The 27203-nt window shown below is 45.7% G+C and overlaps 1 protein-coding gene across 1 annotated transcript in view; it reads right to left on the bottom strand.

Annotated features, from left to right (window-relative positions):
- Positions 1-2276: 2276 nt before the first annotated feature.
- Positions 2277-27203, bottom strand: part of TMEM117 (transmembrane protein 117) — a 61029-nt gene continuing 36102 nt past the window's right edge. Inside the window, 5 exon segments of the mRNA XM_061566387.1 lie at positions 2277-5438; positions 5440-5459; positions 6058-6181; positions 9904-10063; positions 24237-24334. Of these exon segments, the coding sequence (XP_061422371.1) occupies positions 4788-5438; positions 5440-5459; positions 6058-6181; positions 9904-10063; positions 24237-24334 (1053 nt within the window). The 3' untranslated portion in view covers positions 2277-4787.

The following is a 27203-nucleotide window of genomic DNA, read 5'->3' as shown; positions in this document are numbered from 1 at the left end:
TCGATCTCACTTCATGAGAAATGCTCAGCTCCACTCCCCATGTTGTTACCCTCCCTCGCAGTCTCACGGTGCAATACTCCACCATCTCGCTCCTGTACGTGAATCAACCTCCATCGAATAAACGATATACATGGTATGTATATACATGTTACGTATATCGTTTATTGTTAAATTTGAATCACAGTTCCTATGATCACTGTCACATTGCTTTTATAGCTTGGTTTTGGTGATTTCGAAAACGTTTTGGTTTAGCCATATTTGTTAGTTGTAGTACAGAGTTAGACTGATACCTTCAATCTAAATTGTCTTGTGGTTGTTATTGTTTGACTTGCATCCCATTGGGATTTTTGCACACAGCGTTGATATACGGTGCTTTTTTCTGGAAGACTTTGCTGTTTTTTCCTAAATTGTTCTATTGCGCGTAGTCACTTTAAGATGTTTCTTGTTCATGTTTTTGTTTATTGCGGTTGCACCCGATTCAAGAGCCGAATGGCTCTGTGGGTAAATTGCTGCAGCTCTGCGGTTGTCGTACTCTCGAGCGTGCTCCCCTCTTTTGGCCGACGATCCGCCACCAGTTTCGTCTCGTGATCTTCTTGCTCTTCTTTCGTATGGCTGTTGATGTCGACGCAAAGCAGCAACTACAATTCGGGTGGTCAAGCCAGATGACCGCGTCAGCATTAGCGGAGTCGATCGCTGTGATGTCTCCTTGTTATATTCGGATTGTGCATTGCATCGTTACACGTTGTACGGTCTGTTCTGAATGTCCACAATCGCACACTGGACAGTTTTTAATTTTACATTTTGCGCATCGGGCATCCGCATCTGCCATGGTGTGTGCAGTGGATGCGATTCAGGGTGGACCGTGAGCTACGTGGAAGACCAAACACAGCGGATCTTCTGCGTTGGGTCTTTCACGAGGTGTCGTCGTTTTTTTTTGCGAGTTTTTTTGAACTCCATTCGGCTCACCAGGCTTCATCGGGGGTTTAATTCTCATTGTTGAGGTTAAGCGCATGGATCCAAAAGGGCTTGCGAGACTTCAAGCAAAGAAGAGTGTTGTCGATGTGTCCTGCCAAGTCACGTAGAAGGGAAATAATAAAATGATATAAATATAAAACAATAGAAATTCTCACGACGTTTCGACTGCAACACAAGCAATCATCATCAGCAATCATCATCAGGTGTGAAATCCACAGCAAGAAAATGTTCTTGCTGTGGATTTCACACCTGATGATGATCGCTTGTGTTGCAGTCGAAACGTCGTGAGAATTTTTATTGTTTTATATTTTTATTATTTTATTATTTCCCTTCTACGTGACTTTACCGAAAGAACCAAGAATATTAATCCCTGCAGTAACGAAAGCTTTAAATCAAAATCTCTCATTTGCATTCATGTTTTTGACACACGTGTTCCCATTTCTGTCTTGCCAGTTTAGTTCGCAGCAAGTAACTAACTACCCATACCTCTTTAGTGTACTTCTCAGTTGTTGTTCCACTGCCTTTATCACTGTCCACGTCTCGGTTCACATACCACAGCAGGCAATATCGCCTATTGACGCTGTTCCTCTGCGGGTGCGTTGGTATGCTGCTTTTCATTACTACATTCAATTCGTAGATTTGTACCGTTACTGAATGCACTTAAATACTCTCAAGTGTAAAAAAACACCATACTTTAGATGCGGCACATACTTAGACGAATGCGATTCATTTATTAATTAAATACTAAGACATTAAAAAAACAATATAAACACAAGGCACCAACGAAGAGCGCCATCGAGACTCACAGAAGAAGACGGGAAACGTGACGAATGAGGAAGACACCGGACTGCGTACGCACGAGACCGAAGACAGCACCGACAGAATCGTGGGAGATCGCGGAAAACACGCGTCGACGCAGCTCTTCCGAGTTATACTCTCAGTTTTTTCGGCAAATTCACGTAGGTAAAAAAATGAAATGAAAATTATTAAAAATAAAATAATCAAATTCACGACGTTTCGGGGGCAACACAAGTCTCCGTCATCAGGTGGGACCGTCACAGCCAGATTTGCTGTATCAAGTGAGGCAGGGATTGGAACAGCCAGATTTGGTGTATCAAGTGAGGCAGAGATTCCAAGATGCAAGTTCTTGTTATCGTGGCATCTTGGAATCCCTGCCTCACTTGATACAGCAAATCTGGCTGTGACGGTCCCACCTGATGACGGAGACTTGTGTTGCTTCCGAAACGTCGTGAATTTTATTATTTTATTTTTATTAATTTTATTTTTTTACCTACGTGACTTTACCGAAAAAACTTAGAGTATGAATCCTTGCAGTCACGAAAGCTTAAAACCTATAATCTTCCGAGTTACTCTGGTAACCGCGCAAATATTCCTCCGAAAGAAAGTTGAACTTACTTCTAACAAACTACCGTCGCAAGAACTTTCAGATAAATATTTCGGACAATTGTTGGTGGGTGTGGGGGGGGATGTGATGGGGGGGAATTAACCGCAATGTCTCCATTTTCAAACTTGTGAAACTAACCGCTAATTCTATTTTTGGTGTCCTCTGGTCTAACACCATTTGAGACGAGGCTCCAAAGAAAGCTGTCTCTGGTGTGGACCAATCAGTTTCAAGGACAATGCATATATTATCAGAGTATGTTTTTTGTTTGCATTCTGACCACAAGTATTGTGGCTAATGCAGACATGATTCCTTGTAAAAGGTTTCAGTTTAGTGTTTTAGCCATCTTAACACCTGTTTTGTTACCAGAAAAAAGTGGAAAACCCTATTCTGATGTTTGTGTTGTTTATAAATTACTTTCAAACGGATACCTCGGCGGAGAGCGTCTTTTGGTAATGGCTCTACGAATAATAACGAGAGGTGTCTGTGTGTTGTGCGCAAAACACCCACAACCAAGCGAGCAATGAGCAACTTCCCCCCCCCCCCAATATTAAACATTTAGAGCTGAGTTTGCAGCGAAAAAATACCATTGCGTCGGTGACAAAAAAATAAAGGAAGCCAAACATTTTTTTGCTAAATTTGTTGCAGAAGTTTTCAGATTCAATTAGGTTGCTGGGCATACTGGGTGCCGTTTTAAAATGCCGAGCAGCTCAGTGAAATACAGAAAACATGTTTCATTACAGTACCTTCGGTTTTTGAAAAGGCTCCGCACATAAGCTTTAATTATGCAAGTGGTGTGGGATCCTTCTTCTGGAAAGACGCTGAATACGCGTTTGTTCATTTGGTGAGTCACCAACATGCTCCGGCTCGGGCATTGTTGAACTCCATCCTCTGTGCCGGGCATCCGCACCTCGGATAAGCACGGTTGGCTACGTACGGTGCGAAAGAAGTTCAATGTACGTACGTCCTGTGCCAGCCACCCAGTTCAATTGCATCCGAGCCAGGGAGTTGTCGGTGACCAGTGACGATAACAAGACGTTTGCGCGAGTTCTTAAGTCTCGTATTTGTCCGTGCAGGAGCGTACATCCCTTGGTGTACCCCGGTGAGCATCGTTCATTTGTCTGATTGCGAGTGGCCCTCAAACTGCCCACTCAGACAAACTGCCCGCTCAGACAAACTGCCCACTCAGACAAACTGCCCACTCAGACAAACTGCCCGCTCAGACAAACTGCCCGCTCAGACAAACTGCCCGCTCAGACAAACTGCCCGCTCAGACAAACTGCCCGCTCAGACAAACTGCCCACTCAGACAAACTGCCCATTCAAACTGCCCACTCAGACAAACTGCCCGTTCAGACAAACTGCCCGCTCAGACAAACTGCCCACTCAGACAAACTGCCCGCTCAGACAAACTGCCCGCTCAGACAAACTGCCCGCTCAGACAAACTGCCCGCTCAGACAAACTGCCCGCTCAGATAAACTGCCCGCTCAGACAAACTGCCCGCTCAGACAAACTGCCCGCTCAGACAAACTGCCCACTCAGACAAACTGCCCATTCAGACAAACTGCCCGCTCAGACAAACTGCCCGCTCGCGTCACCCGAAGGCTGCGCGAGGATTTGCCGTCCTTGTCCACAACAACAAAACCGCAACAGCCGCCACCAATTGGCGGGGACGCCACCACGGCGCTTGTGCCAGGCCAGGTGCACTCCGAGGCCGCGTGAAGTGTCGAAGGCTCGTTCGCAGGTCATGGGATGGACCACGTGAACAGCCCTTGTTGTCAATCCGCTGCTGGATGATGGCCTCCCCACGTCGTGCAGGTCATACAAGTGTTATTTGCCCATACTTCACCGCACTGATCGTTGATTTTTTCTGCTTGCGATGAGAACCAACGACACAGCCATTCCAGGCTATGCCAGGTGTATTGTTGCCAACTTAATAAAGGGAGGATATATTCAATACGCCGGAGCATTTATGGGGATGTAACACCTCAGTAGTTTTAAATGGGCTGGCAGTCAAGCACGAATAGCCTTCTGCATTACCAGCACAGCTGTCGACTGCATTTGAACCATATTCACCACAACAAACCAATCTATATTCGTTTACAGTTAAGCAACAAATATTCATCACGTTTAACCTACGCACGCGTGCACGGTTACGTACACCCTCCCCACGCTCCACGCCGAGCGAGACAACTGCGATCCGCGTTTGCGTGCACACTTAACGCGACTCCGGCTCATCGCGCTCGGGCAGCTAGTTTACTTGTAAGGCAAGGCGTGTACGTGTTTTCTTTTATTGATGTCGTTACATTTTACACAACAGGCGTAATGCCGGTTTGAAGGCATCAACGTAACCGGGCGGGTGGGCGGGCGGGCCGGGGGGGGGGAGGAACCGGTAGATTTATCACACTCGTCACAGGAGCTCTGTTTCATGCACTGGGTTGGGTCGGGAGTCCGAGGCGCCACGGCAGTCGTCCTCCCCGCCGCAGTTCGTGTCAGAGTCTCGGCCGACCTTCGAACGCGGCTCAACATTTCCGAGGTCTCCTTCTGCCTGGAAATCGTCGGGGGGCTTGTCGCCCGCTTCGGCTCGCCTTCGGTACGAGCCGTCGCCGCTGTTCTCGCCGTGGCTTTTGGGCACGCGGGTCAGCAGCATGGTGTTGAAGCACGGGAAGCCGACGCTCTCCACCTTCTGGTACATCTTGACGTCCCCCGGCAGCAGCTCGCCCTCCTTGAATCGGCCGAAGATGACGACGAAGATGCCGAACATGGTGAAGGCCAGCAGGCTGGGCAGGAAGGCGAGGCATTTGGTGGAGAGGCCGGTGTCCACGAACTTGCTGAACATGAACAGGTCACCCTGGGTATACGTGCGGTTAGTGTCTGGGTTGACGTGTGCGGTGCGCCACTCCCAGGTGAAGGTGCTCGCGTTGAAGGCTTTGAAGTGGCTTACGTTGGTCACCGTGTAGATGTTGAGGCTCGGGGAGAGGTACTGGCCGTATTCGTAGGGTTTGTAGAAGATCTGATTCTTCCACATGTTCAGGTCCAAGATGAGCACCAGTATGATGACTGCCGTAGTTGAACCATTTGCCTGATACCACGAGAAAAGTCGCGTGAGATTGTTTTTTTTTACTTGCGTTTACATTTAGCATAATTCAGTTGAAATGCACTGCATACAAACTCGTGTGTGAAGCAGTATGGGTAAACGTTTATAAAATCAGAAATCTGTTCTGCGTCTTCGCACGTAAATAAAAATGTGTTTATGTCCATCGGCCTATTGGCTTTCCAGACCAATATTATCCAGTAGCATTTGTTTAAGCAAGCCAAATTTATACATGTTGGTCCTGCGGAGACCCATCAGCAGGGTCAGGCTTATTAAATAAATGGTACTGGGTTCCCAGATGTTATTGGTAAGCACACTCCATCTCATCTTTGGGACCCTGTTCAATGCAAAATATATATATATATAGTATGCATTATGCATTACTGTGGGGCATTATGGATAAACACACTTCTTAATCATATCATCATGATAAAAAAATATTTTGTTAAAATTACAAAAATCATTTCTGGGAACAATTACAATAAAATCTGTTGAAATCAAGTGTGCTCTCCAGTTAATTAACATTGGCTCCCGTGTGTGTTATTGTAATGCTCCTTCACTCCGCTGCCCATGAGCACACAGTTACCCGTGATGTGGATGTGGTAAACCTCTTTGAAGATGCATCTTGGCAGCTGTAGCTGAATGTGGGAGGTGTGGAGGCCAGGCAGCTTCACGTCCATCGCTCCAATAAAATGAGGGAACTCCCAATCCTAACGGGGGGGGGGGGGGGGATGGGGGCATATATAGTGAACATCAACAATGTGTACGGATGTGCATATTTTTTATGTTTCATTTCACACATTGCAATTACGCGTATATTTACAAGCAACCAGCCAAATCACCCAGATTGCTCCTGGTCTCGATAGATCTGGGAGGATACGCGGGGTTGAGCATGGATACTGTCTGGATGGGCTACTGCTGTGCATAATAAGTAGTGCTGGCTGCTGCGGAGTTGTATGGTGGGCAACGGAGCCAGTGCAGCAATCTCCATTCTGATATTGAACATCGATGCCCCCAAAGACTATGATACAGTAAAACCTTGGATTGCGAGCATAATTCGTTCCGGAAACATGTTTGTAATCCAAAGCACTCGTATATCAAAGCACTCGTATATCAGTTGTGAACACGTGACGCTCGGCAGACAAAGCGTATACACGTACTACTCGTATTGTAAGACCTCGCTCGTTAATCAAATTAATATTTATAAAAAAAATTTGCTCGTCTTGCAAAACACTCGCAGACCAAGTTACTCGCAATCCAAGGTTTTACTGTACTTGCCTTCCCTATCCTGCACTGACTAGTGTTGTAAAGTATGGTTAAATAACCACCCCCCCCACGACCCGCACAGCAACGGAAGGCCCTCATCCAGCAGTGGGCTGTACATATACAAATTAACAACTAACAATGTGCCGGGCAAGTGGTGATGCAACCTTGTAATCGAGCACTGTGCAGGCATTGATTGCTGGATCAGAATAATGCTTTGCAGCTCCCTTCCCGTGGGCATCATGGTGCCATACCCTGGCTTGCCAGGAGGATGCAGTACAGCAAGTGAGGACTCCACGTGTTCCGTATGTATGGGACAGAGCGTTTCCCACCTCACACAACTCGTGGGTTTTTCTCCACGTGCTTCAGATTCCTCCCACATGTAAACGTTCACGGGTTGTCCGACAACAATTTCATGATAGAGGGTGGCAGATCTTGGGGTTTTGTTGGTGCCGGCTCATTGCACGGCTGCCTCCCCACGTATCTGTGGTTCCTCGCTCCTCTGAGCCATTCCCTCTCTCTCTCTATGAGAGAGAGCAAATATTGTGTGGTGCGTGAAAAGTCGAAGAGAAAAAATACACTGTTAGATGAACGATTCTTTATGTCACTGTCCTGTGTACATGAAGGGCACGAGCATTGCAGTTCATCTCACAGTGTGTCAAATTACAATCATTCTAACAATGCCAATTATTTATCCACGGTAGGCTCAATGATTCCCAAGACTAGTTTTATGGGGTAGTCCCACATTGGAATGTTTGGCCAGATCCATGAATGAGCGCTTGGCGGAAACTTACATATATGAGGGGCAAACATTCAGCATTAATATATCCTGGCTAATTCACATGCCCAGGCCTTCAAAACCTGGTACATCCAGGCAGTATCATATTCAAGTACAAAGCAGGCTCAAACCTGCTTGGCTTCTGAGATGCAATAGCATGCGGTGTGTTCTAGGGGATTTGGTTGGAGGCACGCTTAGTTAACTTCATCACTCAATATCCTCCTTGTGCATTCCAATTTTAGGATATAATTACCTTAATAGGATTTCTCCAGGATGTATAAATACATTAAATAAATAAATAAAACTGACAATATTTAAATTTGATTAATTGTGATTGAATCGCATTAGTTTATTTGAAATTAATCAAATAAATACGCATGATAGCTCAACAACAATATTTTTTTGTATCATAACGGCCCACAGACCGGGTTTATCAAAGTGGTAAACGGTGGCTTCAGACTGCATTTAGTAGTTGTGAAAAAATCTGAATGAATCTCAAGGGTTTTTTTACCTTGTTAAATAAAGGTGAAATAAATGAATAAAAACTTTTTTTTTTCAAAGTAATTTACGGCCTTCTGTCAATCCAACGCTGGATGAGGGCCTCCCCACGCTGTGCGGGTCATGGGGATTATTTGACCATCACCTTCAGCAGCATAGGGGTCAAAATAGGTTCATGTCACTCACGACCGATTTTAGCCATGGCCCGGAATCCAACTCGGGTTTCCAGGTTCATAGTGCAGAGCGCTAACCACTGCTGCACTGCACTACCCCCACCCCCCACCCCCTTGCACAAACTTATATAATTGGGGAATGCAAAAAAAAAACACGAGTGGATAACAAGCAAAGTAAATTTGTTCAACTAAGTATTAATATGAATTATAATGGCCTTACACAGATGAACTTTAACAGCAAGTTTAAATAAACAGTGGAAACAGAATGACATTTTAAATGGTGCTAAAAGTCAAATCGACTCGTCTTAAATTTTTTTTATTTTAAATGCAGCTTTCCTTCTGATCTGCAGCCAGCAATCAGATCTCAAACCAAGCATGGGAAATGGCTGATTGGCTCTTGCTCCGTGACATTCTAATATATGAGCGTGAGATGCACTCGGAATATGTCTCCCTCAGCATGAACCGACGCACAAAGGTCTCTGAGATGTCAACGACTATTGAGCACTCGAAGGTGCATAAGTGACTGTAATGGATTTTAAATATCAATCTGGAGCTAGCCACGATGGCAGTCACTGTTAAGGCTGATCAAGCAGGCTTAGCATGTGCACTGCATTGCTTTGACGTGTGTCATTTTTTGCTGCGATGGTGATATCAAATTACAGTATGGGGGAGAATTTCGAATTGGGGAAAAGCAACCGTAGCAGTCACAAAAATGTACCTTAACTTCACAAAAAAAAACCTCGACACGTTTGTCAATGTGTTTTGTTCTTCGTGTTATTTTTGTGAGTTTGTTGTTTTACCTGTGCTTGTGCACAACTGCCAATGCAGTATCACCAACTAATTCGTTTGCTTTACAAAGCACTGTAGATAATCTTTTGGGGGGGGTTTGGTTCAAGTAAGTGCCATGTATTTGAATATTTTATTTTAGATAGTTCACAATGTTGGATAACAAGTACAGGGCCTACGTTAAACACGTGTCTAACTTGCAACAAACAGGACAGAAATTTGTTGACGCAATTAATATTTTTTGGAGTGAATGCATTTTCGATGCGCGTGAAAGATTTCATCCCACGGCGGTCGGCGATAATGGAGAAGTAGACAATAAAAATAGCGCTTTCTTGAGAAAAAAATGTAATGTTTGGAAAGCTCTAAGATACTCGAATTATTTGAATACGAACAGGGCAATAATTTGTTTTTATTAAGACAAGTTGAATCATTAAACGTGACACTTTTCTTAATGGAACACCAAATAGCATGCAATAAATAGGCAAAATCTAAATGTGCAGCCCTGTAATTGCTACATCATGCCAAATCCAGCAGGCAGAAAGGCCTCAAGCGGAGAGAGTGCGGGAGAGGTCCACTAGACGGTATTTTGGGCTTCTTTTTCACAATGGCCAGATCTATGGAGAGCGGTGGCAGTACCCATTAACACACCACACGTGACCTGCCAGTCGACTAACCGTGATGGTACCCGCTTGTACACCGTGCACACAAGAGGCATGGAAGAACTGCCCCAATTGTTTCAACTATCACGCACCGGAGGGGGGGGGGGAGCGGGCGGTGGTGACCTCTGGATTGCAAGTCCGTTGCGCTAAAACATTACCGCCACCAAAGTGCCCGCGGCGTTCGTTCAATACATCACAAGAGGTTTAAACGCTACGGTGTTTAAGTCACGGACGACTGAACCGAATGGCACACGGGGTATCGGCGTGCGCGGCACCTGCATGACGATGAGCAGATCGAAGACGAGGATGAAGGAGGCGAGGAAGGCACGCGACACCTCGTCGCTCGGGAGGAAGCCGTGGTTGATGGCGTCCCAGCTGATCCAGTCGGTGCACACAACGAGCACCACGAGCGAGGTCAGGCTCAGCCACACCACCCTGCACCACAGCGCACGTCAATGTCAACGCAGCACACGATACAGCACACCATACTACAACACAGCACACCACCCTGCACCACACCACACGTCAACACACCACACGTGTCAACACACGTCAACACACCACACCACACGTCAACACACGTCAACACACCACACCACACGTCAACACACGTCAACACACCACACCACACGTCAACACACGTCAACACACCACACCACACGTCAACACACCACACCACCCTGCAGCACAGCGCACGTCAACACACCACACGATACAGCACACCATACTACAACACAGCACACCACCCTGCACCACACCACACGTCAACACACGTCAACACACCACACCACACGTCAACACACCACAGCACACGTCAACACACGTCAACACACGTCAACACACACCACAGCACACGTCAACACACGTCAACACACGTCAACACACCACACCACACGTCAACACACCACAGCACACGTCAACACACGTCAACACACGTCAACACACCACACCACACGTCAACACACGTCAACACACCACACCACACGTCAACACACCACAGCACACGTCAACACACGTCAACACACGTCAACACACCACACCACACGTCAACACACGTCAACACACGTCAACACACCACAGCACACGTCAACACACGTCAACACACCACAGCACACGTCAACACACCACAGCACACGTCAACACACGTCAACACACGTCAATACACCACACCACACGTCAACACACGTCAACACACGTCAACACACGTCAACACACCACAGCACACGTCAACACACTTCAACACACGTCAACACACCACAGCACACGTCAACACACCACACCACACGTCAACACACGTCAACACACGTCAACACACCACACCACACGTCAACACACGTCAACACACCACACCACACGTCAACACACCACAGCACACGCCAACACACGTCAACACACGTCAACACACCACACGATACAGCACACCACCCTGCAGCACACCACACGTCAACACACGTCAACACACGTCAACACACGTCAACGCAGCATACTACAACACACCACAACATACTACAACACACGTCAACACACGTCAACACCCCACACTATACACCCACCAACACAGCACCCAACACTATACACCCACCAACACAGCACACCACACTATACACCCACCAACACAGCACACCTGACACTATACACCCACCAACACAGCACACCTGACACTATACACCCACCAACACAGCACACCTGACACCACTGAACATACGAAGAAGAGACAGCCCACACACCGCTCTGGAAAGAATCACACCCATCAACACCAGACAGACACCGACAGCACAATAGCCAGCGCTCTACCCATCCATCTTACCGCGGCATCCACCCAGGCAGCACAGCCGGCATTAACCCCGCGTGCTAATCAAGTGAATGCACGAGCGAATCGACTCTTAACATTGGGAACACCTGAAACACGTGGAGGGGAGTGCCGTGAGCCTGTTCAATAAACAACTCGTGTGGTTCCGACCCACAGCAAGAAGCCCCCCCCCAAAAAAATGCTGGGGTTTGAAAAACTATTTCATGGGCTGTGTTTGTGCTCCACAAATATATTAGGTTGTGGTTGAAATAAAGAAAAAAAATATATAATGAATTTATTTTAGTTTTGTCCGCACTAAAAGCAAAGTTGTGGAGAGCACTCGGCCATGTGAGGCTGGCGAGACGTTTGTGTGTGTGCCCTGGGAATGTTAACGCGCTTTGGTCCTCCTATAGCTCCGATGTTACTATTTTTTTTACTTAACAGGTAAGAGAACACTGAGCTTCTAAATAGCTCTTTCTCATAAAATGATTGCCCAACCAAGTTGATCATCATGTTGAACATAGGTTGTCATGGGCGATCAGCTGGATGAAAATCCAGGTCCTCAACGGTGTTGGCCTTTGCATTATTGGGCGACATCTAACAAGCAAAATAGTTCAGAAGAATAAAACCCCACAATGGACAACAGGCGTGTACACATCTACGAACACAGCAGCACCTTGATCACGATTTAAAAAAGCATGCAGTTGCAACACCACACCAAAAAGATCATTGAAAAATAAACGAAGCATGGGAGGTAGGTTAGGTTGCAAATATAACAGAGGCAAAGGTGCAGCCACTTTCTCCATCCACTACTGGCAGAAGGAACCTCGAATAAAAGAGGGCCTATTTTTCCATGCTGGCCGGAGTTTTTTTGGAGACGTGGGTGTTGCCCACACTTTTCCCCACCATACACGGCCCTGCCTAGCGACTAACTGCTGCCTGTCGCTCATTTGTTTCTGCTCGTTGGACAGAGACGGTGGCGATTTCAAGACACCTGCACGCCGCCGGAAGACGAAATCGAGCAGGCGTCATCTGCATTGCAAGCCCAGTGGCACGAACCGTTACAACCGCGCGGCGGTGAAAATAATATCCAGCAAAAAACCCGCACAAAAAAGCCAACAATAAGGCCATAGGCGAGCCCATTGACTGCGTGGGACAGCTGAGCTTGACACCTCTGCGCTGACGGATTGTTGCTTAGGGGCTCGGAGCCGTATGCACTCGGCTGCCCACGCGGTGTGGTGCGGAGTGGACGTTGTGCCCAGAGCACGAATCCCTGGGAACGCGTTGGTGCACTCTGTCAGCTCGCATCCCCCCATTGCAAGGTGGGGGGGGACTGGGGGGGGGGTCATTTACCTCCACTCTTCTCCCATAGCACGTGTGTTCTATTTTTCGATTTAAAACTTTCGTGACTGCAGGGATTCATCTTCTTGGTTCTTTCGGTAAAGTCACGTAGAAGGGAAGTAATAAAATAATAAAAATTAAACATAATAAAATAATTAACGTCGTGAGAATTATTTTATTATTTTTATTATTTTATTACTTCCCTTCTACGTGACTTTACCGAAATAACCAAGAAGACACGTGTGTTCTGTTCTAAAACTCTGCTGTACGTGTGTATGTTGAACTTCTTTTGCACCGTACGTAGCCAACTGTGCTAATAGGAGGTGCGGGCGAGGGGGAGGAACTAAACACGAACAGCGGTTCAGAATTAATGAGTTTGTCGATTTGGATGATTTAAAAGTGCACAGCTCCAGCGGATTCCTCATATCGGACGGAAGAGCGTCACAGACGGCCGTAGAAGGGCATCTGAAAGCATCTTGACAAGGACGGCGACCGCCTCAGATGAGATCCGGATGGTAGAAACCGGTCCAGAGTTTGTTCGCTTAAACAAATGTTTCCGGATATGTTTGGTTTGGAAGCGAAAAAGGTCGATGACCAAAGCAAGTTTTATTTGTATGTCGACGGAGGTCTGTTTAAGCAAGTTATTGTTAGACAACTGCATTTTATTATACATCATTTCAAAAAAAAATCCTCATTACTGCGTAGGTTAAGGAATATTTTTTAAGTTTCGGCCAAATGGCCTTCTTTTACATCTTGTGTAATACCGACTATAATCACACAGGAATGTCTGTCCTTAACGCTCGTGACGTCACTCCACATCGACCAGCCCCCCTCATTAATATTCATGAGCAGGTGACGTCATCCAAATGGACACCCCCCCCCCATTCATAATAATTAGCGGGTGACGTCACTCCACATGGGGGGGTGAGGCGCCTCCTCCCCGCTCCTCGGCGTCAACTCACAACCCTCACCACAAAGGCAGAACCCTCACGTCACGCGATCTCCGTCACGCTGTTGAGACATCGAAGTAAAAAGGACGTCATGATGAACAAGGGATTATAACCTTGACATGAAATAAGTCTGTGTCACCGCGGCCTTACAAATTGCACACGAATTGATGCAATGAATATCAAGTCGCGGTTTTCTTGGGCTATGCCGCTACGCCCATCTCTAAACCTTTATAAACAATTTGCCTTTAGAGGCTAACCCCTCTTTTCCTCATGATGACCGCTTGTGTTGCAATCGAAACGTCGTGGGTTTTTTTTGTTTCTTTTTATTACTGAAAGAACCAAGAATAGGTATACATTATAGACTGCCAGTACAATCACCGAGGTTAAGAACCAAGCTACAGTCTTCATTATAGACTGCCAGTATGCTCACCCAGGTTAAGAACCAGGATACATTCTACGTTATAGACTGCAATTACACTCACCCAGGTTAATAACCAGGCTACAGTCTACATTATAGACTGCCAGTATGCTCACCCAGGTTAATAACCAGGCTACAGTCTACATTATAGACTGACATTACGCTCACCAAACGTAATAACCAGGCTACAGTCTACATTATAGACTGCCAGTACACTCACTCCGATTAAGAACCAGGCTACAGTCTACATTAGTGTTTTTTTGTATCAACTTTATTTTTTATTTATTTTTTTATATCTACGTGACTTTACCGAAAGAAACAAACAATATGAATCCGAATATTAACTTTTCGGAATGCATTATTGATCTGACAATACCATTTAACCCGACCTCGCCTCCCACGACAATCTATATTTCCTGAAGGCCAGTCAGATAAAATGCCAAGCACTTCCTTTTCTACTGCGTAGGATCTTCGCGCTCCCGCTTGAAAAGCATGACGAGTTTCACTCCACGCACTGGGAGCTTCTTCTTCTTCTGGAAGCTGGCGGTACAACCTGAAAACACATTCGAAAAAAAAACCCCTAAAAAATTAACCCGTAAAAACAAAGTTTTTCACTCTAAATCCTCTGGCTTGAGATGACTGCCACCTATGGGTCAGATGATTGTCTGCCAGCATTAAGCAATTGGTAATTAAATATTTTTAAAAAATTCCCTAAACAGTGTAAAATTTTTGAAAAACATTTTCACGAAAATTAATTGTCACGCACAACGAGTCTGTGTGGAAAATGTCAGCTCGATTGGATCACGGGAAGTGGGTTAAAAAACGACCGAAAGATTTGCACGGTCGTAAGCAAGCAAGCAAGCACGCAAGCACGCAAGCAAGCGAACTTAATATAAAGGATTTAAAAATGATGTATTATGGGCCGTTATGGATAATGAGACAATCAGAGATATGAATAAAAGTATCTCTATTTTTTCATCATTATTGCCCATATTCGTCACAACCGTACATAATGAGAGTTTAGACTACTTGTACATTGCTTTTTGATTGAGGTTTAAAAGAGTGCTCTATTGTGCAGATGGAGTGCTTTTGCCAATAATATGAGCACGGTTGGCTACATATGGTTCGAAAAACGTTCAACACACGTACATACAATTCAGCAGCATGAGTTTATTAGGCCTGACAGCTGGTGAGACACTAAACGTCAAATCGAGTCTTGACTGTGCTTGTTTAAACAAATGCTGCTCGTTAATATTGATCTAGAAGCCAATATCAAAGCTGATGGACTAAAGCCGATGTTATTTTAAGCGGAGAAATGGAGGCGTATTTATAGTAATTGTGGTCTTTTACTCATGCTGCTGCACAGACTACAGGACTAAAAGTCAGGCCAATTATCCCAAAAAGGATCACGCAAATTAAAACTCATGGAGGGTTTTAGGTATATATATTATTTAATTCAATAATTTATTCATAACCAGTTGAGAGCCTGTTGAGATTAAAATTATTTATTTCAAAGCAAAACCTGAGTCAGAAATTGAACAGAAAAACTTGCGAGAAATAAACAAAAACTGATGATCTCAGGATATTAAACATTTATACCTGTTAATTCACATTTCAAAAAACGAACTCGCAATGCCTGTGTGCTTGTAAGATGATGACACAGAGATGATTCTTCTTGGTTCTTTCGGTAAAGTCACGTAGAAGGGAAATAATAAAATAATAAAAATTTTACATAATAAATTAAAATAAAATTCTCACGACGTTTCGGCCACAACACAAGCAGCCGTCCTCAGGTGAAGAACAGGGCTGTCAAAAGACAGCGTCATTCAGACGCTGAACAGGTCTGTCGGAAAGACAGCGTCATAATGAACTTTCATTACCGAAAGAACCAAGAAGAAGAACAGACAGAGTGAGCTAAATAAAAACTTTCCCTGCACTGCACGGTTGTATTGGCTCAGGCTCAGTCATCTCATTGTTTTCATCCGCCGCCGCCGCTACGCACGTACACGCTCCCATTGCATCGGCCGCGCCGTTGTGTTCCCAACCCTCTCGCACCATCACTCTCTTCCTTCCGATAGATCTCGCAGCTCCACAGAGAGGGAAACTGACAATCTGAGATGCGCTTCTTGCAGTCTCCCACAATGTGGGCTTCACGTCTTCCCCGTGGTCACCAAACTCTGGGTCGTTGGCAGTAACAACAACAATAACACCCGCCATTCGCCACTAAGCGGTGGTGACGTCACCATGACGCCTGTGCCAGGCCAAGTGCACTTTGAGGCCACGTGAAGTGTCGAAAGGCTCACTGACAGGAGGTCACGGGACATTCCCAGGTGCCATGGGTTGACTGACTGAGATGAACAGGCAGAGATGCACCAGCTGTGCCACCCACTCTGCCAAATTTCTGCACTTGAGCCTCCCGGAGCTTTGCTCGTTGTTGTGTGCAGTAGCCTACTCCCCGCTATCCTGCACGTTGTGTAGGCCACTCAGCACCCGTGTCCCACTAAATATTCCCTTGCTGCCGATGCTGGGAAACCCAAAGATATTGGTTTTTTTAAACGGTATTGCCTCTAGTGGCTGCAAGGGTAGCTTCAACACATTGCATATGCCAATTAAACAATATGGATTCTACCAAATGCAATTCTATGAATATATAGTGACGTTAAGAGTAAACATTAATCAATGAATCAATCATTGCCCCACCCCTAATATACAATATGCAAACTTTCTTAAGGCATGAGCTGGTATGTGCATACGCAATGTGCATATATGCCACGTGCCATTAAGAAAAGTGCAATTGCCCCAAAACGCCGCCTATTATGAATTGTTTATATTCAGGTGGTGTTATTGACTAATTAGAGCGACAATGACCCATTAAGCTTATTTGCCTGTTTATTTCTCCTCGTGGTCACGTTGATTTTGTTCTGGTTCCTCCGGGGTTTACCCCTCCACATTTAGAATCAACGTGTGTTCAGCGAATTTGTCTGCTCTAAATTTCCAAGTGGTAAGCCGCTACGTTGAGCGGCAGTTTGTGACCAGGTCGCTTCCGAAAAAGATAATATATATAGCTCAGTGGGCCTGACCTGGTAAAATAAAAGAAATAGCTTAGTTTTAAAGCCCATGCATTTGTAAATGAATCACGCAGCACGCTATTACCCAAACGTCGGGTTAAATAACGGTAGGCGGTGGAAATTCAATTGGAAGGTGGTTAAAAAGGTGCGACGCTGTGAACCCTGCTGGAAATACAGGGACACCCCTCTTCTCCGGGATCACGTTCTCCCTGTGCCACATTCTTCCTATCATCCGAACCATGTCGCAGATAAGAAGGGCGAGCCAAAAGCGGTGGAAAATTCACCCTACGGCGCGATCCATTTGTAGATACCCCACTCATTTCTAATGACCCATCTTCTCAAGAACTGATTGGATATTGTGAAAGCGACGGTTCCATTATCTTGCACTGGAGACCTGCCAATGATTTAATATGCGCACTGAGGTTCGAGGAAGACGAGCAGAGGCTTTGAAATAAAACGTAGTTTTTCTCTAGAATTTCTCGCTCTCGTTTTAGCAGGGACGTCTGCAAATGGATCGGCCCCGTATTTGTTGCAAGCCGATGTGTAGATATGAGGAAGTGACCCAAAAATTGTCAGAATCAATCCCATTAGCTAAACCTTGCTGCAGTGTAATGGCGAGTACAATGCACCTGCATTCCAGAGGTGACCTGCTGTTTGATCTCCCTCAAACTAGCCTCTGTCCAAACCACACCACAAACAGGCAGAACAGTTACATCGGCCATATATCCTGATGAAGGCCGAAACATCAAGACATTCCTTTCATCTCAGTGACAACATAAAACTACGTGTGTGTGTGTGTATACATATATACAACAACAACACAAAGCCTGCTATTATTTTCAATGTTCCTGTTATATTCAATCGGAGTAATCTGAAGCCGTGTATCTTTTTTTACCAAACCCCCCATACAAACATCTGGACACGCACCCGTGTACACCGTATAACGTGTCGTGGCGTCGTACGCGCCGTGCGTGTGTGTTAACAACAGCCCATGGGCAAATTGGTGACGTACAAGTGAACACGTTTGTGCTTGTGCATGAGGGCCAAAGGTGACCCGAGTCAGGGCCAGTTGTTGTCCTCAAACAGTGCCCTTGTAGGAATTCACTGCAACGCTGTCCAACGCGATTCTCTTTACACGGCGTTTTTGCTGCAACGCCTTCTATAAATACACCGGCTTCGGGTGAGGGGGTCACCCTTTAAAGGCGTCCAACGTTGACCGCATTCAAACCGGCGGAACTCGCTCGGCACTTCCTGGTCACTCCACTGCTGGATGAGGGCCTCCCTCGACCACGATGGTCAGTGGCGGCTTCGTGTAGGTGGGGAGCATCAACGTTGGAGCATGGAAGTACAGTACACGTAGCTGTAAGCATCACCATATGTTGTTTAATAATAAATAATTTCGCTTCACTGTCCTCAACTGCTCAGCAAGCGGCACCACAGCACGATGGCAACCTGCTCGTGCATGCTGGGTCACCCAAGCAAAGCACAATCCAGGCTTAAGCCTGCTTAGCTTCCTAGGTCTGACAAGGTGGGGCAGATTCCTGGTGATTTGGTCGCGGAAACGACTTTCATCATATGCTATTAATAATAAAAGTGATGACATTATTTACATAGCTCAATTGGCGCATTAAGTAGCATTTTATATGCAATCGCCAAATTGAATTATGTTTGCACATCAGTTCAGTCGTAAAGTGAGAGAGAAAAAACACACGTTATCATCCGCCTAAATAATAACTCTTCTCGAAAAATAAAACACCCAATTACGTTCTAAAAAAAAAAATATTCAAAGCACACCGCAATTTACATGCACGACCCGGCATTACATTCAAGGAACTATTTGCATGAAGCACAAGGGTCAAACAATACTTCGTGAAAGAGATGTCGACGCCCCCCCCATCCCTCATCCATCCGCGCCTTCTGACCGTGCGCGAACGTTTTTTTTATCAAACCCAAAGGTTCTAGATTTGAAGCTTTCGTGACTGCAAGGATTCATATTCTTAGGTTTTTTCGGTAAAGTCACGTAGGTAAATAAAAAAAAATCACGACGTTTTGGAAGCAACACAAGCCTCCGTCTTCAAGCACTTGATACAGCTGTCGTGGCTGTGACGGTTCCACCTGAAGACGGAGACTTGTGTTGCTTCCGAAACGTCGTGATTTTTTATTTTGTTTTATTTTACTTTTATTAATTTACATTTTTTACCTACCTGGTGACTTTACCGAAAAAACCTAAGAATATAAACCCAAAGGTGCCGTGCGGAAGAGAGGGAGGGAGGGAGGGAGGGAGGGACCTCCCGTGAACCGCGGCCCCATTCCGTTCAGGGCTGTTTTCCCCGATCGTTCCGAGGCCCCCCTTTGGGATCAGTGCCTAGCAGGCGCAAGCGGACCTGACAGGTCATAAAGCTGAAATGGACAACATTATCTCCTAGAAATCACCGGCTCAGGGTGAAACATGGAAACAAAGCTGGAAGCAATTTCAGCTCTGGGAAGATTCAATTTCTCCGCTCATATGAAACACAAATATGCTGTTATCTGCTGCCTTGTTGACGCTACAAGCCATGCACGAATCTGCCCGCAAATCCTCTGGACTAAGGAGTAATTTAGCTTCTAAGAGTTGGCAATAATGAAACTGTCCTAGAAATAAAAGAATGAGATCTGAATCCGTTTCATGTGGGACAAGGTCACATAGAGCCGGACACAGGTTACCTTCAGAGATGGCTTGCCCGTGGGCTACAAGATAGACCCGGCTCCCTGGAGGGCACGTAGCATGGAGAATATGTCAACGTGAAATGCGCTTGAGATGTATCCGTGCAATAAATCCAACAGCATATTCAATTGTGTGTACATATTCCAATATTGGATGTGTCTATTGGATATGCCTTTGAGAAATTCTACGCGTGCGTATCTCAGGGGTAAAGCCATGGGCTCTATCTCTAACGAATCGTTTGTGACTTGCCCGTGCCGAACGGCACCTTTGTGAGCCGTGTGGGATACTGTGCGTGGACTATGCGAATGGGACTTTGTGTCTTATATGCTAAATATAAAATGCTAACTATTCTGTTGCCCATTTGTCAATCCGTTGCTAGATGAAGGCCTCCCCATGCTATGATGGTCATAGGGGATGTTTAGCCATACTTCCCTACACTGGTTAAAGCTGGTTGGGGTGATCAGGGCTGGTTGAGATATCACTCGTCACTAATGTTGGCTGGGAATTGAACTCATGGAAAACCATGTTCGGAGCACATTGCAAAAACCACATTGTTTAACATGGAGGCTTTCGCGACAAATATCATCCATATTACAGGTTCTTTTGGTTTAGATTGTGTAAATAAATAAATGTGTCATTAAACCCGCCACCACCGGACACAGCCATTTACAATCTGAGTACGACGTTTCATGAGTAATTACAACTGGCTTCATCAGGCTTACTGGTGCAATGTAACGCAAAAAAAACTGTACAGTAAAACCTTGGATTGCGAGCATAATTCGTTCCGGAAACGTGTTTGTAATCCAAAAGCACTTGTACATCAAAGCACTCGTAGATCAGTTGTGATCACGTGACGCTCGGCAGACAAAGCGTATACGTACTACTCGTTTTGCAAGACCTCGCTCGTTAATCAAATTCATATTTAATTTAAAAAATTTGCTCGTCTTGCAAAACACTCGCAGACCAAGTTACTCGCAATCCAAGATTTTACTATATTATGGAAAAACCACGTTGTCACTTAATCTTTCCTATTACACACACACACAGATAAAAATAACTGGTAAATTAATACATAATAATAGTGTGATGTTTTGGCTTTGGCTGGAAATAAATAAACAATGTGCCTTATCCATCTGGCCTTCTTTGTCACCATGTGTAATGATGATACCAAATAATAATTTACAGCCTCCCTGTCAATCCACTGATGGGTCCATCACGCAGCACGTGAACTACTGCTCCACCGTCCCCACTACATATACATATACTACGCATAAATTAGGTAGCACTACACTAACTGCCAATTAATCCACGAGCAGCAGCACATGCAAGCCCTGTATTTATGGCAGCCTCACCAGGCCAATAAACCCCATCTGCAACGCCCCGTCGGATTACAGCGCGGCCACCGTTTATAAGCGAATGTACGGCTCGAAAATAAAAATAGGGGACGTGTCAAAATAAATACAAACATCGCAAAATGTGCATCACTGCGCCGCCACGGTGGAATGGTAGTGAGGTTTTTTTTAGTTTTTTTTTCGTTTTTTTCGCTTCTCGATGCCACGAACTGTTGAAACTTTCCATTTCAAAACGCTGATTCTTGCTCCCTGCAATATAAACGCGCAGGCTCTCGCGACAAGCAAATTGCACATGAGATGCGAGTTTAATAAGTAATGATAAAAGACATCCCTGCGCATGGCTACTGTACACTCCTTTGTGGGCCACATACTTTTGACTAAAATATCCCAGTGAACGGCTCCTTTTTTGAAAATCAAAAGCGTCTTTGCAATTTCGGAGAAACCTTCGTCGGTTTTTTCTTTTCATATCGATAGACGGCGCATGACGACGCCGCTTTTGTGCCAAGTGTACAAACGCACCGCAACTCAATCACCGCCGGCTTATTGCTTCGTGGCAAGAGAATCGCTGTGGGATTCCCGATGCCGCAACCTGTCGGAGAGGAGTTGCAGGATTTCTAAGCCGGCAAGACGACTCGAGGAATTCTAGGCGTGTGTCTCCGTGCGATTGAAATGTAAAGTATCGACGTGTGTGATGTAATGACCAGATCTTCAAACGACTGAGATGCATCGGACGAGCGGCGCGCAGTGCTGCCTGCTATCGATGTTTACGATCCCTGCCACCCTGTGTCTCCATCAGGCACTTGCTATTCAAAATGAAGGGCTTCCACTGATATATTTATCGACAAAGACACACCGTAGAACCTTGACATGATTTAACAGGGTGTCCCTATACACATTTTTCCTTTTCATAAAGAAACATTTTTTGGAATGAAAAAAATATGACCGTTCAAAATAAATTAGAATCGATGGCATTCATTACCATTACAATCATTACAGTTTCAATAATTGACTTGATTATAATTACAATATGGGTGCAGTGGGTGGCATCCAGCGATCTGCATTCAGTTTAAGGACACATCGGTGGCGAGTGATATCGGAAACGGTCCTGGGACTCCCCACCCAACTTCACCAACCAGTTATTGACCAGCGTGGTGAAGTACGGTCAAACGAGCCCCTTGACTGACACAGCATGGGGAGGCCTTCATATAGTGGGGAATTGACAAGGGCTGAAAAAAAACATAATACAGAGTAGAGTGGCAATAATACCTCTCCTTGGTAGTCTTTGTTTGAGATTAGATAGCTTATGTGACACCTACTAGGCGTGCCTGAGTATTACCCAGAGACACAATAAACTATGGTTGTCATTCTCCCTACATCCACACTCGTTTCGATTATCTCTTTGTTACGATGTTATCCACATATGGTCATATCAAGAATATAAAATGCCCTTTATTTACCCTGTAGAGTTACTGTTTGGTTATTTCGGTAAAGTCACGTGGAAAATAAAATAAAAATCGAATACGACGTTTCGGTTGCAACACAAGCAACCATCATCAGGTAAGAATGAATGATAAAACACAGACACGGAAACAACACAGGCAGACACACATGCAGAGAGAGACACACACAAAGACACACCGAGCGTGACACACATCAAGGAAACACAAACACGGAAACAACATAGGAAGACAACATGCAGAGAGAGAGACACGCACACAGACACACACCAAGACAAACAGGAAGAGGTTAATTTAGTATCGAAACAGTTTTTTTTTTTATGAAGCCCCTGCAATGGGATGTTTGACCGGTTACGTGAATGGGCGATTGGAATGTGGGAATTAACTGTGGTACTTGAAGACAAAGATCCAAACGGATAGATTCAATAATCAATTGCTGTACTGTCATCTCGTGGCCACTGTGCAGTGCAAACTTACAGGACAGGGTATTCCCAGGAAGTCTCCATATCAAAGCACCAACCAGTCTCAACTCTGCTTAGCTTCAGTGATGCGACACGATTCGGAACATTCAGGGTGATGCGTTGGAAGGCAACGTTTGCAGTTTGCAATCATGACCAGATCGCCAAAAATAAGCCTGCTCTCAATCTTTATTTCACGCGGCAAATATCACCTTCAATAAAGTAGGCATCGGTTCTCGTTACAACGAAACGGGAACGGCACACAGGGGGGCTTAGAGCAACAGCAGTGACACAATAAGAAACCCAGTTTAACACGTAGTAGGATTTTGCGACCAATATCATCCATAATACACGTTTTTTTTGGGTTAGATCGCGTAAATATATGAATGTGTCTTTAAACCCGCCACCACCCGACACAGCCAATTAGTGAGGTTTGTCACGTACACAGAACGTGCCAATTCATTACTAGTACAGCGCACCTGTGTGTTGGAGAGCCAAGCCACAACATTTACAATCTGAGTGCAACGTTTCGCCAGTAACTACAACGAGCTTCATCAGGCGCCAGCCAGATTTGTGGAGAAGTCCACCTGCCATCACATCTACTGCACGGGGCAGGGAGGTCTCCTCATCCGGTCGTGGGATTAAAAAGGGCGTGGTACATTTCGCACACACTTAATGCAGCGTGAATTAGTGACGGAGGGAGATTATAAAGGTGCAGCCCTTGCAATTACCTGCTCATGCCAGTGCTGGCAGAAATGCCTCCACGAGTGAGCTCTCCCTGGACAGCCCCTCACAAAGGGGATCTTAACCGACTTTTCCACACTGGCCCAATGCCTCGGAAGAGGTGGGAGTGCCCTCCACTTTACCCCACCACACATAACCTGCCGATTGACCCATTTATATTCCTGGGCGGACAGGGGCGGGGGGACGTGAGACACTCGCCACATTGCTTCGACCCCTTGCCGGCAATTCGCAACCGTCGACCTCTGGGTCGCAAGTCCGGTGCATGAACCGCCGCACCACGGCAGCGTCGCGTTGAATGAATGCATGAATAAGTGATGGTCGTCTCACCAGAACACGACGATTCTGTTGTTCCCTCTCCTCCAAAAGCAGCGGAGCGACTTTGCCCAGGCAGGGTACTTAGTGTCCTGAAGCATCATATCGGTGACCTGTGGGGGAAGGCCCAAGGGCAGGTCCAGGAAACCATGTGAGCGGAAAGCATCAAGGACAAAGATCCCCCATATGGCCTTAACAGACTGTTGAGTCAAGTGCTGTTTAGTGAGCACCTAATTAAGGCTGGAACAGCACACAAAGGAGTGGCCAGGTTAGCACCACGCCTGGCCGCCTTTGTCTCCCTCGTGGCCATGTTCAACCATTGTACCAGGCACTCACTTGAGGCTGAGTCAACGTAGGGGAGGCCCAGGACCGGTTCAGATAATCGTCACTGGTATTGGAAGTGAGCGTGAATCGAACTCTGGCTGCCAGATTCATAGCGCAGTGAGCTAGCCGCGACACACACGCACACGCGGGATGACTTTACAAGCACACATTTGTATTCATTTTCAGGCCGCAGTAGCTCCAGTGAATTCTAGATTGAAGCTTGGTTCTAGATTTGAAGCTTTCGTGACTGCAAGGATTCATATTCTTAGGTTTTTTCGGTAAAGTCACGTAGGTAAAAAATTAAAACCCTGAGCTTGTCACTGGCCGAAATAACTTCCACGATCAATAACGAAGGAATAACTAAATGAAACAAATAAATGAAACAAAAGTTATGAAGTGCCATCTTTGTGGGTTTTATAGAATATTTCTGAACTAAACTGTTAGGCCCCATGGTGTCAGATCAGAATAAGAATATTTATACTGGAGGAATCCGATGTAGCTATGAAGCTCTTTTTCACTAGATGTCCAGTAGGGGCAGGTAAGAATGTTGCAACACCAAACAGTACAAAAACACGATGGTAGTGAGAACTACAAGAAAGGTAAACAAATCAACCTGAACACACACAAATAAAACTAAACCATCCCCATCCTACCAAGCAAAGCCCACTGAATGTATCAACTTATTTTTCAGACATGACCTGGCCACAAATGATAGCTCAAGTGGCCCATCACTTGGACATTGATGGCACCAACATAATCAAGAAAATAAGTTTGCAGGTAGCCCACATCTTGCTTGGTGAGACTCAGGCAAGTCGAAAATCGGGCCAGAGTTTTGCCTGCGTCAACAAAAGCTGCTGACAAAACAAATGTGGCCCCTTTTGTTTTAATTGTGATTGGTGAGGCAGAACCTCCTTCACAGTTTGTGTACGAATGTTCAAAAAAAGTCTTAAGATCTGTTTTGGCCCATCTGCACGATGATTGCAATGACAACCCTTTCCCGACTCTGATAGGGTATTTTCAAACAACATCACATTGGTTAGGCTATGGTAATAAATCACGAACGCATTTAAAATCACGATCGTGCCAATTATTGATCTAGGTAAGCCCCATTGAGTCTCAAGCCACTATTTCAGAATGGTTATGTTTTCAGATGCCTGGCCAATACCATTATTGAGTATTTAAAACGAAAACTAAATTTAATTTTATTTCACCAGGTAAAGCCCACTGAGCTACTTCGCTCTTTTTCAGAAGCAACCTAGCTACAAATGATAGCTCAACCAAGTGGCTTATCACGTGGAAATGTATAGCAGCCAAATACTCGAAACATGTTTCTAAATGTCGAGGGAAAAACCGGAGAACCCAGAGAAAAATCCACGAGACCACGGGGAGAACATGCAAACTCCAAATATACAGGCGTCGGGGTCAGGATCAAACCCACGACCTCCTGTTTACTAGGCGAGGTAGTTAACATCTCGCCACCATGGGAGAAAACTACGGTGCCTGGATAAAACCCACACGAACGAGGAGGTGGCACTCAACATGGCCATCTCAAGGCCACCTCACAGCCTCACGCCTACAACCCCTGGCAAGCCATCATGATCTCCTTTCCAAGTACTAAACTGGGCTCAATTACGCTTAGATTTTAAAACCCGAAAAGATAGGCTGCATTTATGGTGGGTGATTTGGTCACATGGCACTCGAGACAATAATGTTCTTAGAATCTCTGTGACTGGCCTCTCTTAGCCACATTCATCGCGAGCTTTGACCTTCTGACACGAAGAACAATCCCAGGGTGAGACATCGCCATCCGTGAAAACTGGCGAATCGGTTGACGAGATGCTTCAGGTGAGAATTCGTAGCGATGGCGCGCTGACGACAAAGCACTCCGACCTTGGCCTCTGATTTTTTTTTTTTAGCCCCAAAAGCAATCCTGGGTGAGTTATTGTAGCCAGAGACCATTCCTGAGAGCCATGTCAGTCCTGGTACAGCGATTAAGCGGCTATCGTAAGGACAGTAAAACAAACTGGGGCGTGGGGGTGGGGGTGAGTAACTTAACAATCACGTAACCTTGACTACAACACTCCTCCACTTCACCTGTGGCAAAGACTTAAGCCGAAGAAACAGGGAATTGTTGTTGATGTTGTTATTTTTTTTTCTTGTGAAGTTGCATGAAGATGGAGCTCTATAAGTAACGTGCACTCTGGTACAGAAAAACGGAGGGTACGTTTAAGAACTTGAGAAGACATGATCCATTTTTTTTTGGGCTTTCAAAACGGGGTTGTGACATGCTCCTGCCGATGTTTTTCTCGTCTGTCGGCGTTGTGAATAAGTGAGTTGCACTGCATTTATTTGTGTGTACATATCAACACATTCCTGCGGAGGGAGCTGGTAGGAACGTTGGGTTGCTCGGTCAATAGCCTGGGTCAACGGCGGCGTGGTGTATTCCGCAAATATGGCCGACTGTAAGGGCGGGCACAAGCCGGCGTGAGTAGGTTAAACGTTGAGTTTTATAAGGGCACCACGGGGTGACCAGCCCCTCCCCACCCAGCCCCACCCCTCCCACCCCCCACCCAGCCTCACCCTCCCCACCCAGCCCCTCTCTCCCCTCCCAACACTGCCCCTCCCTACCCTCCCCTCTCCACCCAGCCCCAACCAGCC

This window comes from Lethenteron reissneri, chromosome 37, assembly GCF_015708825.2.
Source record: "Lethenteron reissneri isolate LAM-NWPU_2019-01 chromosome 37, ASM1570882v1, whole genome shotgun sequence".
In the NCBI taxonomy this organism is placed as follows: domain Eukaryota; kingdom Metazoa; phylum Chordata; class Hyperoartia; order Petromyzontiformes; family Petromyzontidae; genus Lethenteron; species Lethenteron reissneri.
The sequence above is the reverse complement of the archived record's forward strand: the minus strand, read 5'-3'. Positions and strand labels throughout refer to the sequence as shown.